Source organism: Seriola lalandi, unplaced genomic scaffold, assembly GCF_002814215.2.
Source record: "Seriola lalandi dorsalis isolate HSWRI2012SDOR001 ecotype SW California unplaced genomic scaffold, Sedor1 jcf7180002054934, whole genome shotgun sequence".
Lineage (NCBI taxonomy): Eukaryota > Metazoa > Chordata > Actinopteri > Carangiformes > Carangidae > Seriola > Seriola lalandi.
In genome coordinates, this window is record NW_019525486.1 from 1096715 (window position 1) to 1109328 (window position 12614).

Below are 12614 nucleotides of genomic sequence, written 5' to 3' on the forward strand. Positions count from 1 at the left end.
ACAGGAACTGAACAAGTTTAAAATGGCTCCCTGTCAAACTCCTCTTTGAAGTTGTGTTTAAATTTCTAAAGGGTTGAACCTGGCCTATCAAACACCTGGAAAAAAAACGCCAGTCTTGATTATTGATAAATGGTTGCCATGATTGTTTTTACTTTGGAACAACATCTGGGGCCCATGGCAGCTATATTCACTGCTGTCCAAACCCTGACCTGTAGAGTCTGACATTCATGTCTGCTTACTTTACAACATTTACATATTACAATGACACTATCCAAACTCATACATTTTTTTATTAGCAATTTTTAACTCACATACAGAGGTCATCTTCTGATAGGTAAAGTTATTCACACTCACACTGGTGTTAAGTAATATATGCTTACTGTAGATATATAAATCCACACATAAGGTTGAAAACATCTATATTTCAATACACTTACAAAATAGTCTCTGCTTGATCATATTTAGTTTGCTAAAGTAAAAACAAAATCTATCTTGAATGTTACTTGCAATGGAAGCAAATCATTTTAAAGTAACCTGCTTTAACTATTGTTCCAGTAACCAATGAGCCTATTAACTGTAAATGCTGCTCTCAGGTTTGACTAATGTCAGGATAATTCACAGCTAAACATCCCTGGCTGGCAGAGGATGACCTGTCGCTCTGCATGGCTAATGTTTTATTGTGTTATAATTCATGGGCGTGAAATAGAAAACAAATTGTTGCTAAAAAGCTGATAATATTTCTCAAGTTTGAGCAATGCAAATTTTGAGGTGTGAGTTTAAATGTCTTCCCGAATCAATGTCCCTTCAGACTGAGGTCAAAATGCAAAACTAATAAATGTTTTGTTCCTGAAGGGTAAGGTTTTGCACAAAGGATGTGTAAGATAATTTGAATTTCATTCAAATGTCTAATTTACCTATATAAGACACAGCTCACTGCGAGGCTTTGGCGGCCGGAAAGTAACCAAGGGAAGTGATTTGACTGATATATGTCCCTATCGTCACTGAGGCACTCAATTTGCATTACACATGCCCTGAACTTGATGGTCCAAAAGAGCTCTCGACCAGACTCAGGGACTCTCAGACCTGAGGGCAAAGGCAAGGAAGCTCTTAGGTCTGTTCCGATGCTGCACCACTGCAAAGGTATGCTACGTTGTATTTGCATACCATTACAGACTATGCTCGAAGGTCGACAAAGTCTTAGCTCCACACATGCCCCACCTTTTTGCCCAGTAGCCAGCCAGGAGCTAGGTGGAGTCAGGCCCTGCCAAGATTGTGACGGCGAAGCAGCCAACTTTGATAACAACCCATAACAAATAAATATAATTTATCTAAAAAACTAATCAGTGTTAAATGGATGCTTATTTGGTTTGGAAACAACGGAGACGCCCAAATTATCATGCATGTAGTGATCACAAGTTGATCTAGCTGCCTCCCTCCTTGATGAGAGATGGCAGGCTGTATTCTGTATGACTTGTATCTGCAAAGCTTAATGCTCAACATTAAAGCATTGATGGTGCACTGGGTTAGTGGCTTGCCTCACACTTGTATTTCCCACAATGGCATGATTTCGAATCTCATAAGATTCGTTTTTAATTTCCTACGTTCAAAACAAGACTTCCTATTCAAACAAGACTCTAAAAACTAATCTGACAGTTTCTGTTGCTGCACCCACTTTGTGGAACGACTTACCTCTCCACATTAGACAAGCTCCCTCACTGTCCATTTTTAAAACCCGTCTAAAAACCTACTTTTATTCCTTGGCTTTTGATCCAGAATGAGACGGCATTTGCTTTATTGCTTTTATTGTTTTTTATTTGCTATTTTATCATTGTTTTTATGTTTTTATGTTTTTATGTTTTTATGTACAGCACTTTGTATCAGCTTTGGCTGTATTTAAAGTGCTCTATAAATAAAGTTGAGTTGATAGGTCCAACAACTTAATGAAAATAGACAAAGAAGTGTGCCTTCCTGTTTTCAGTAGCTTCTGTAATAACATGGGAAAGAAGAGCCAGGGGTTAGACCTGGTCAAAAATTGTCAAAATAGTTGCTTGCTATATCTTTAAACTGATTCAGCCAACTTTAAACAATAATTAAACAACAGATTTTCCCTTTGTTTTATTCTAAAGCTTTACTGTTCTGAAGAAGAAGCATGTTGGAAAAATATGGCTTCACTAAATTACGCAACTTTTGAACAAAATACCTCATGTTACCGAATAATCAGCAAAGTAAACAACACTGAAGATGATTAATAATATAATTTAATTAATAATTTTATGTGTTTTAACATTTAATTACATTTAAATTTAAATTGTATCATGCAATCCTTGTAAGAAGATGTAATAATATTAGGACATTTCATGAATGCAATATAAAGCCAAAGAACAATGATGATGTATTGACCAACAAGAAAGTATTGATACATTTTTGATAAAATTATTATTTTCAAAATATTGGTAATAAAGATTCTCAACAGGAATACAACAGGAACAACAAACACCAAACAGGGGGAAAAAAAACTCTTATTAACATTTGAATGTCTGAAGAACTGTCTTAAGAGGAAAGACATTGAAACTTGTAAAGTTGTATTTTGAATTCAGTATTTATATACATCATTTCTAAACTTCAAACATCTAATTTGGTAACGTACTGTCATGAATTATATTTTCTAAAATAATATAAACTACCATTTCGATGGACTTTTTAACTGCCTTTTGTGAGAATTTATTTATACTAGTTATCCAAACTGTAAAAGAAAAGTTTCCAGCAGTCAATAATGCAAAAACAATATACAGTATATAAATATAGATAAATTCAGGTACTTTGTCAAATAAAAATTCTTGTCCATCAGTGTGTTACAATTAACTTGACAATTCAATGTGAAAATTACAACTGGTTTAAAACAATTTAAAGCCAGGTGGCAATGTTTGTGTGCTGGCTTCATCAGTCTCTTCCTCTTGTTTTTCAGGTTCAGTCACCCACCTCAGTTTAACGTCACTCCGTAAAGTCTTGAACCTTTCACCTAGCTGAGAGGGAATAAAGGTGACATTAGAAGATCATTATCTGAATGATACAAGCATTTTGGAAATCTAGCTTCATAAAACAGAAAATACTTTAAGTATTATTGTAGCATTTGACATATTTCACACAATAAACATTATTAATGTCATGTGTTATATTTGCCAATTGAAAGCAGTTTTACTTGAGGGCTGTTACTCTCCTTGAAGGGAGTTATCAGAGTCGACAGTCAGAGCTGTTTTGATTGTTTGATTGTTGTTCTTTGTGTCAATATAGTTCATTTTTTGTCTGAGGCCATTTGATTCTTGACGTCTGTTGCTGAAATCTGATTCTTGAGTTCTGGCCATGACATATGATGCCAGGGATCATCCTTGAAGCCTGAGGTCTGATGTCCAAGGTCTGATCCTCAGACGGATCCTGAGATCTGATCCTGGAAACTGACCGGATGGGCAGACTGAAGTTCTGAATGCCTGAGATTTAGTCGTGTAGGGACAGGAGATCATTTTTACCTGCTGGAGAATCTGGGTATTCGTAGCTGGATCTGAAAGGTCAGCAACGGACTGAATCTTTATCTTCACCATGGTCTTCTTCACTCTCAGGTCTGATCAGTCCGACAAACATATATCCACAAACCAAGGAGGGAAATATTATTGCATTGTGAGAAAAAAGAAGAAAAGCATTTATGAGATATATATAGTGTTTCACCTTTATAGCACCAGAAGAATAATTTAGTGTCACAGTTCAGATCAGCCCAAACATGGTCTAGATTCTCAACCACACAGTTCTGGCCCCCATAGTTATTTGGCTGTCCTGTTTGCCAGTTTGTGAAGGAGCTTCTGCTGTTGTCGGACCACTTCCATGGTTCTCTGTACAAGCCAATCCACACATATTGTGTTGACATCACTGAGGTCACCTCTGTGCTTTCCTGAGCATTCTCGATCATAGCCAGGTCTGTGTGGTATGTTCTGCAGTAAGTCTGGGCATCCTTCCATGTCAGTGGATTGTTAATTGCAGTATATGTTCTTTTGCCTGGAGGATTTGTATCTACAATAGAGGAAAAGTAAAGCTAGTGTGAGAAGTGCAGCAGCATTAGCTTGAAGTGTTATTTTACAGATTAAGATTTTACATACTAAACATATGATCAACTTATAAGACATTTAAAAACATTACTACAGACAGTACCTTTAGTTGTGTAAAGTTTTGAAACTAGGACTTTTAGCTGAGATGGAATAATTTTATTGTAGTAATTTTTTGCTTCTTTTACTTAAGTAAAAGACCTGAGTAGCTCTTCACCACTTAGTATTTGACTACTGTGAAGTCTAAGTAGTCATTTGTACTTCTTGCAGTTTTTAATTCCCGATGGAAATCATAATGCTCGGTAACTGCTGCAGGACTCATATCCCCATTGCAGCAACAATTGAGGGACCTACAGGTAGAGATTACTGTTTGAGGATTAAGACTTGGTTTTAGGGTTAGGAGGTAGGGTTGGAATTAGGGTAAGATTAAATTGAGAATTTATTTGTGATGACTAAGGGGCTAGGGAATATTTTATGTCAACGAGTCTTTCCACAGGGATGGTGGAACAAGACTGTGTGTGTGTGTGTATGTGTGTGTGTGTGTGTGTGTGTGTGTGTGTGTGTGTGTGTGTGTGTGTATGTGTGTGTCCGCGTGACCACACCAAAACAGACTCAGCCACAGACAAACAGTTATACGCTGCTTTAAAGCCTGGTTTTCTTTAAATCATTAAACACAAAATGTTCTTACCGTTGAAGCAAACGAAGGATAATTTACGGTGACAGATTTCATCCATCCATCTTCCATCTCTGTATGCAAACACACATTTCTGACATCCTCTCCTATTATTTGGCTCATTGGGGTACCAGTTCTGGTAATCAGTTTCTGACGTTTCACCAGTTGCTGACCATCTCCAGGAGTTTGCATCATTGCCCATAACTCCCTTCCAGGATTTCGGGTCATCATTTAGTCCAATCCATGACCACTCGGTGCTGGGACTTGGCCTGTTTAACCTGCTTAAGTCATCAGCGCTCTCAATGGTCACCAGATCAGTGTATTTCTCTCTGCAGTAACGTTGAGCTTCGGTCCAGGTCAGTGACAGGTTGACATAGTGGTACTCATAAAAGTGGGTGTCAGAGTGAGGTGTCATAGTGAGGCCAAATCCTGAGGGTTGATGATAGAGAACATATTTAGTTGTAAACTGTAAAAATCATGTTTGGAACAGTTGATCCAAATATTGTCTAAAGGATTTTTATTTAGTTTTACAAAAGAAAAGTTCCCATCTTTAAATTATTGTTTTTATTATTCACTGTAAATTTGTTCACTTGTAGATTTATATAATCATCAACATCAAATTAACTTAATGGCAAGTAGTTGAGTAAGAAAATATTGATTGTTTCCCAAAAACAGTTTTGCATATCTCTGAAAGCAATATATTCCATGTATGAGACAGATATGGGTAATTTTTAGTGAAGAAAAATGTTTCTCAAAACTAAAGATTTTAAAATGAGAAGTTTCAAATGAGAGCTGGTTAATGGGTTTCTGTATGTCTTGCAGCTATACTTAATACTCTGACATTTTCTACACAAAATTATGAACAAGGATGGTCAGAGGACTTCAAATGACTCATGGAATTTCTCTTATACATCTCTCAGCTGTATGATGGTGGATATGAACTGGAAACCAAAAACCATCAACATGAAATTAAAGCAATCAGAACTCTTACCAAAGAAGAAGACAACAATCAAGAGCTCCTTACTGTCCATTTCTGATTTCACTGAAAAGTAAAAAGAAACAAAAATAATGAATATCCACTTTAAATAATAACATACATACAATACCTGCTACATTTTGAACAAGCTTGACTAAGGTTTTAGACTTGGTCCAATATTTTGAAAATGGTTATAGTAGGTTTTTTTAGTAGGTAGAAATTGTAAATAGTAAATGTAAATGTATTTCTGGTGTGTTTCAAAGGCATTTAAAAAAATATTAAAATTACTGGGTGAAAGGTATGTAGGTGATTCACACTGGAAAAGGTTAAATTCTACAAATTAAAACTAAAATAGCAGTATTAACAATATACATTTGAAGTTGATAAAGTTGATTAATATTCTAACTGATGGCACATTTATTGTAACAGTACTGAAGGTAAAAACAAAACAAAACAAAAAAAGTTCCTCTAATGAAATATACTTACTTATACTTATATATATATACTTATACTTACAAACTCCAAAGCTGGAAGGAGGAAATGTCTGCCCCCTCTGGGAAGTATCCAGTGCTGTTGTGCATTTTGACATAGTCATATTTAAATATCCAAATGAGAAAACTTAACCCCTTAATTTTTGTTATGAAAAAGTGATACGTTTTGTCAAAGTTAATCTGTCACAGTTTGTCACAGTTATAATCTGGGGTCCTCAGAAATCTTGCCAGATCACTGTGGCAATTTTATTATATATACATATTCTTTATGAATGCAGTTTGAATTATTTTGATCCATATTTCCATAGGAAGGCTGAGCTCCAGCAGCAAAGTGACCAGTGTGTGTGACAGTATGAATGGGTGTGCCCTTTGCTGATGCAGGCTCTCTGTGGCTGTGGGATTGATGCTGGAACATATGGTAATTGCAGACCTCTTTCCAATCTTCCTTTTTCCTGACTAACGTTTAGAAAAGATTGTTTTTAACTAACTACATGATTATGTTAGAAAAGTTGTGGTTGTTGGACCAGCCTTAGCACAGAAACAGCACTACAGAAGGTTGGAACTTGCCTGAAAACTACTGTTGATGCTGAAAAAGTGATTGTGCTCTCTCTTTAAGATATACAGGATGCTGTAGATAGAATTAATTATTGTATAAATAAGTTTTTTGTAAGTAAAAGATAGTAACTATTCAATTTGCAAAAATCAAAAGTATTTTTCCAGCATTTTCTTGCTTTTTAAATTTCAAATATTATTTAATAATGAAAAATTATATTTCTACTACATTTAGGCTGTAAAATCACAGGAATGTTTGGAATATTTATAATTTTCATAGTAACATATTGTACAATATCATATTGCATTGTACTGTAATATAATGGTAAGAGTTTGCTTTTTACCATTTTTAAAAAAAATGATTTTTATTGTGTCAGACTCTGTCCAAACATTATTCTGAACAGTGATGCTCAAATATCCAAGTCAAGTGCCAATAAGCGAAACACATTTTTTAGTGGAGGGGTACTTTAATGCTGAACATTAAAGCATTGATGATGCACTGGGTTAGTGTCTTGTCTCTAGTGTCTTGTTTATCTGACCTGTCTGAAGAACTGTCTCAAGAAGAAAGACATTGAAACTTGTTTTTCGAATTCAATTCAGAATTCAAAAAGGTAAAACAAAGTGTTTCCAGCAGTCAATAATACAATATTTATACATAAAAAACATACATTCAAACATAAATGTATATAAATATAAATACAAATATTTAAAAAAAAAAAAAAAAAAAAAAAAAAAAAAATATATATATATATATATATAGGCTACAGTATATATTTCTATATGTGTGTGTGTGTGTGTGTATGTGTGTGTGAATATAGCAGTGCTTGCCCAATTAAAGCTAAAAATAGATATCCACTAATCCTGGGATCCTGGACAGGTGACTACCAAAGTGTCCTTGTTAAGGTGTCTTTGACTCAGCTTCAACCGTCCGAGACCATTTACGATATTTCACGCATTAGACGCATGCGCAGAAGTGTGGGGAAACCATTAACCGTTACTAGGCAGCAGTAGCAAGTTAACTAGCAGACTACGCTGATTCAACAACTCTTTGCGAGCTTTGTAGTAAATTTGACAAGTTTGAGACAGAATACTGTTACACAAGTAGTGCGGCTCCTTTCCGGAATAGCTCAGTACGTAGGTGGTGTGCGTAGCGGGCAAGGGAGAGAGAGAGCGAGTGCTTATGCCCGCGACCGGCTCAGAGAGTTAGCTGGTTACTTAGCAGTTAGCATTTAGCAGTTAGCAGATAGCAGTTAGCAGATAGCAGTTAGCAGTTAGCAGATGGCAGTTAGCAGTTAGCAGTATAGCAGTGAACGTAGAGTGAGATGTTTGTTCACTTGCTGCTCTTTTTGCTACGACTACAATTACAGATACAATTCCTCAAACGCAAATTCCCGCGTATGTGCTTCCCAACTACAGTCAAGACAATGAGCAAAGAAAGGGTTTCGACACTGAGGCTGGATTCTGCACTTTGGGTCACTGGAGTGTGGCATTGTAAGTAATGGTAAATATTTTTGATAGAAGTGATTTTTAGTTATTTTTCCTCCATGCTGCACATTTGTTATTTGTACTGTCAGTTCAGAAGAATAATCCTAGTATTTCTTCAGCCAGGAAGGTGAAAGGTGAAAGTGAAGAGCAACAACTTTCAGCACAATACAGGCAGCTCAAATTCATGAGACAAGACAGGCCCTACATTTAAGACAGAACCACTGCTACTATCATGAGGAGGTATGTTTCAGTCTGGTCCATATTTTTGACTTTAGTAGCTGAATCACACACTGAGTTGGAGGGGAAGTGCTATACCTCCCTATTCTGAGGTTTTGTGCTGTTCCTTCATGGTTTATAGTTTACCAGCAAAGTTTAGAAATTGAGTTTAAAAGCCTGAAGATGGATTTAGGGAGAAATTAAATTACATACAGTATATGCCAGAAAAAGAGATGATTAGCAAATTGTATGCTACACACGGACTTTATTAAGCAGACAACAAGAGGAAGCCATGAATTACAGTTAAAATATGTCCATTTGTTACACTATACACCAAGTGTGACAGAAAAAAAATGTATAAGCAAGCAAAAAACAAAAACACCAAAGAGTAATCAATAATACACAATAGAAAGTGTCCTGAATTTATTAAAAAAACAAACAACAGATGAGTTAGAGGTTTCCATCTTTTATATTTCAAGACACCTTTGAGTGTTTTATTGACCCTATACCAAGATCAAAACTATGAATAAATAACAGGCAAGCAATACACAAAAATGAAATAATAATATAACATCAAAGAATAATCAATGTGTCCTGAATTTGTGCAAGGAGGACAAGTTAGAGGTTACATTACCCATTAAACATTTGAGTGTTTTATTGAGCCTACCATGATCACTCACAATGGATGAAAAGAGAATCTGTGATTAAATCATCATTCAGTATCACTGGCATATATTTATTCACTCATTCTACTGTAATCTCTGAAACATTTCTAACAGAGTGCTTGCATGTAAAACAGAGAAAATGCATAGTTAAAAAGTCACACCCAATGAAAATCTTGTCTTTGCTGAAACTCCAGTGGTTTAACTTCTCACGTGGTGAGTGACAGGTTCCATATAAGTGTATTCAGGTACCCTGTGACATCATTGTTGTGTGTAGATACAGGTGCAGCAGAACATGTTTCTGGCCACACTCATCATGATGCTGACATGAAACTTTCCACCAGAGAGGACACTGGTTTTCAGGCTGGTGGTTAGTTACTTTTAAAATGTGTCAGTGCATATAATTCTTTGCAAGAAGATTAAGATTACAATAGGCTTTGTTTTACAGTGAGTCTAATGATTGAGTATTTGATCTACTAGATTTGGTTAACAAAGTCATCTAACTACATTACATTTGATTTCCTGCATCGTGCCTTTTGTCGTTTGTAGAAAAACACGATCAGTTACGTTTTCCATTGGCTTCATCACTCTCTTCCTTATATTTTTTGGGTTGAGTCACCCACCTCAGGGTAACGTCGCTCCGTAGAGTCTTGATCCTTTCACCTAGCTGAGAGGGAACAAAGAAGATACTTAAAGTATTATTGTAGCATTTGACTTATTGCACACAATAAACATCATTAATGTCATGTGTTATATTTGCTAATGGAGGGAAGCTTTACTTGAGGGCTGTTATTGTATTTGTATGGAGTTATCAAGTCAACCGTCAGAGCTGTCTTGATTGTTGTCCTTTGTGTCAGTATGTAAATTTTTTGTCTGAGGCCATTTGATCCTTGACATCTGTTACTGAAATCTGCTTCTTAAAGTCTGATGTGAGATTTGGTTGGATTCAGAGACCTGATCCTCAGGTCTGACATCTGCTGCTTGAGGTCTGATCCCTGAAATCTTATACTGAGATCTTACCATTGAGGTCAGGATCATTGAGGTCTGATGTCTGTGATCTGATACCTGAGGGTACATTCTGAGCACTTCTGTCTGACTCTTGAGGGTCTGTCCATGACATGATACCAGAGATCCTCTTTGAGGCCCTAGGTGTTAAGTTTTCTGAGGTCTGATTCTTGAGATCTGGTTGTAAGTTTATATGCCTCAGGTCTGATACTGAGGCCTGATGCCTGAGCTCTGATCCTTGAGATCTGATGTTTCAGCTCTTGGGCCTGAGGTCTGATCCTCAGGTCTGATGTCTAAGGTCTGAACCTCAGAGGGATTGTGAGATCTGATCCATGGAACTGATCAGATTGAAGGACAGAAGTTCTAATGTTTGAGATTTAGTTGTGTAGGGACAGGGTGGAGTTTTACCTGCTGGGGAATCTGGGCATGAATAGCTGGATCTGAAAGGTCAGCAACGGACTGAATCTTTATCCTCACCATGGTCTTCTTCACTCTCAGGTCTGATCAGTCCGACAAACATATATCCACAAACCAAGGAGGGAAATATTATTGCATGGAGAGAAAATAGAAGAAAAGCATTTATGAGATGTATATATATTGTTTCACCTTTATAGCACCAGAAGAATAATTTAGTGTCACAGTTCATATCAATCCAAAAATGGCCTGAAGTCTCAGCCACACAGTTCACGCCCCCATAGTTATTTGGCTCTCCGCTTTGCCAGTTTCTGAAGGAGCTTCTGCTGTTGTCAGACCACTTCCATGGTTCTCTGTACAAGCCAATCCACGAATAATGTTCTGACATCACTGACGTCACATTTGTGCTTTCCTGAGCATTCTCGATCATAGCCAGGTCTGTGTGGTATGTTCTGCAGTAAGTCTGGGCATCCTTCCATGTCAGTGGATTGTTAATTGCAGTATATGTTCTTTTGCCTGGAGGATTTGTATCTACAATAGAGGAAAAGTAAAGCTAGTGTGAGAAGCGCAGCAGCATTAGCTTGAAGTGTTATTTTACAGATTAAGATTTTACATACTAAACATATGATCAACTTATAAGACATTTAAAAACATTACTACAGACAGTACCTTTAGTTGAGTAAAGTTTTGAAACTAGGACTTTTAGCTGTGATGGAATAATTTTATTGTAGTAATTTTTTGCTAGTTTTACTTAAGTAAAGGACCTGAGTAGCTCTTCACCACTTAGTATTTTACTACTGCGAAGACTCATTAGTCATTTGAATTCCTTGCAGTTTTTAAATCCCGATGGAAACCATAATGCCCACTTAGTCCTGGGGAATGAACAAATAAGTTAAAAACCAACGGAACAGAATCTGTAAATATTGTTTTGTCCAGTTGTTTAACTTCTCTCCTTGCTACAGTGACAATGAGGGGGGTTATTTCATGTGCAATACAACATACTTCTGACCACACCAAAACAGACTCAGCCACCGAGGGCAGTTATACGCTGCTTTCCAGCCTGGTTTTCTTTAAATCAGTAAACACAACATTTTCTCACCGTTGAAGCAAACAAAGGATAGTTTACTTTGACAGGGGTCATCCAGCCACTTTCCATCTATGTATATATACAAACATGCCTGATTTCCAATATCATTTGGCTGACCAGAGTACCAGTTCTGGTAATCAGTTTCTGACGTTTCACCAGTTGCTGACCATCTCCAGGAGTTTGCATCATTGCCCATAACTCCCTTCCAGGATTTTGGGTCATCATTTAGTCCAATCCATGACCACTCGGTGCTGGGACTTGGCCTGTTTAACCTGCTTAAGTCATCAGTGCTCTCAATGGTCACCAGATCAGTGTATTTCTCTCTGCAGTAACGTTGAGCTTCGGTCCAGGTCAGTGACAGGTTGAAATGGTGGTACTCATAAAAGTGGGTGTCAGAGCAGGTAGTGAGGCCAAATCCTGAGGGTTGATGGTAGAGGACATATTTAGTTGTAAACTGTAAAAATCATGTTTGGAATGGTTGATCTGAATATTGTTTAAAGGATTTTTATGTAGTTTTACAATAGAATATATATCATTAAATGTCTGTTTACTTTTTATTTATTCACAGTGAAGAACAATGTTTTTTTCCAAACTGAAGACAATTTCAAAATGAGAACTGGTTATAACTTAATAATTTAACAAATTTCTCTTACAGGCCTGCATTCCTCAGCTGTATGAATATAACCCTAAACAAAAACCATCAACATGAAGTTAAAGCAATCAGAACTCTTACCTAAGAAGACAAAAATCAAAAGCTGTGTACAGTCCATTTCTGATTTCACTGAAAAGTAAAAAGAAAAAAAAGTATAATTAAAAAGTCCTTTTAAAAATTATATCAAGTATTTACCAGGATAGCAGACATTAAAGCAAAAATCCACCTTACACAATAACATATGTATAAACATGCTACATTCTGAACAAGCTTGACTCTGGTTTTCAACTCGGTCCAATATTTATAAAAT

At 36.5% G+C, this 12614-nt stretch overlaps 2 protein-coding genes across 2 annotated transcripts; both read right to left on the reverse strand.

Moving 5' to 3' along the window:
• Positions 1-2362: 2362 nt before the first annotated feature.
• Positions 2363-5188, reverse strand: LOC111644535 (macrophage mannose receptor 1-like). Its single transcript, XM_087170206.1, has 4 exons — positions 4780-5188; positions 3721-4059; positions 3525-3616; positions 2363-3023 (listed from the first exon to the last, which is right to left on the reverse strand). Exons 1-4 carry the CDS (start codon positions 5177-5179, stop codon positions 2895-2897), a joined length of 960 nt encoding a protein of 319 aa, XP_087026332.1. The 5' UTR covers positions 5180-5188; the 3' UTR covers positions 2363-2894.
• A 4517-nt stretch (positions 5189-9705) lies between these two features.
• LOC147817594 (putative C-type lectin domain family 20 member A) lies at positions 9706-12422 on the reverse strand. Its single transcript, XM_087170217.1, has 5 exons — positions 12386-12422; positions 11665-12069; positions 10758-11096; positions 10560-10651; positions 9706-9813 (listed from the first exon to the last, which is right to left on the reverse strand). Exons 1-5 carry the CDS (start codon positions 12420-12422, stop codon positions 9706-9708), a joined length of 981 nt encoding a protein of 326 aa, XP_087026343.1.
• Positions 12423-12614: the final 192 nt, after the last annotated feature.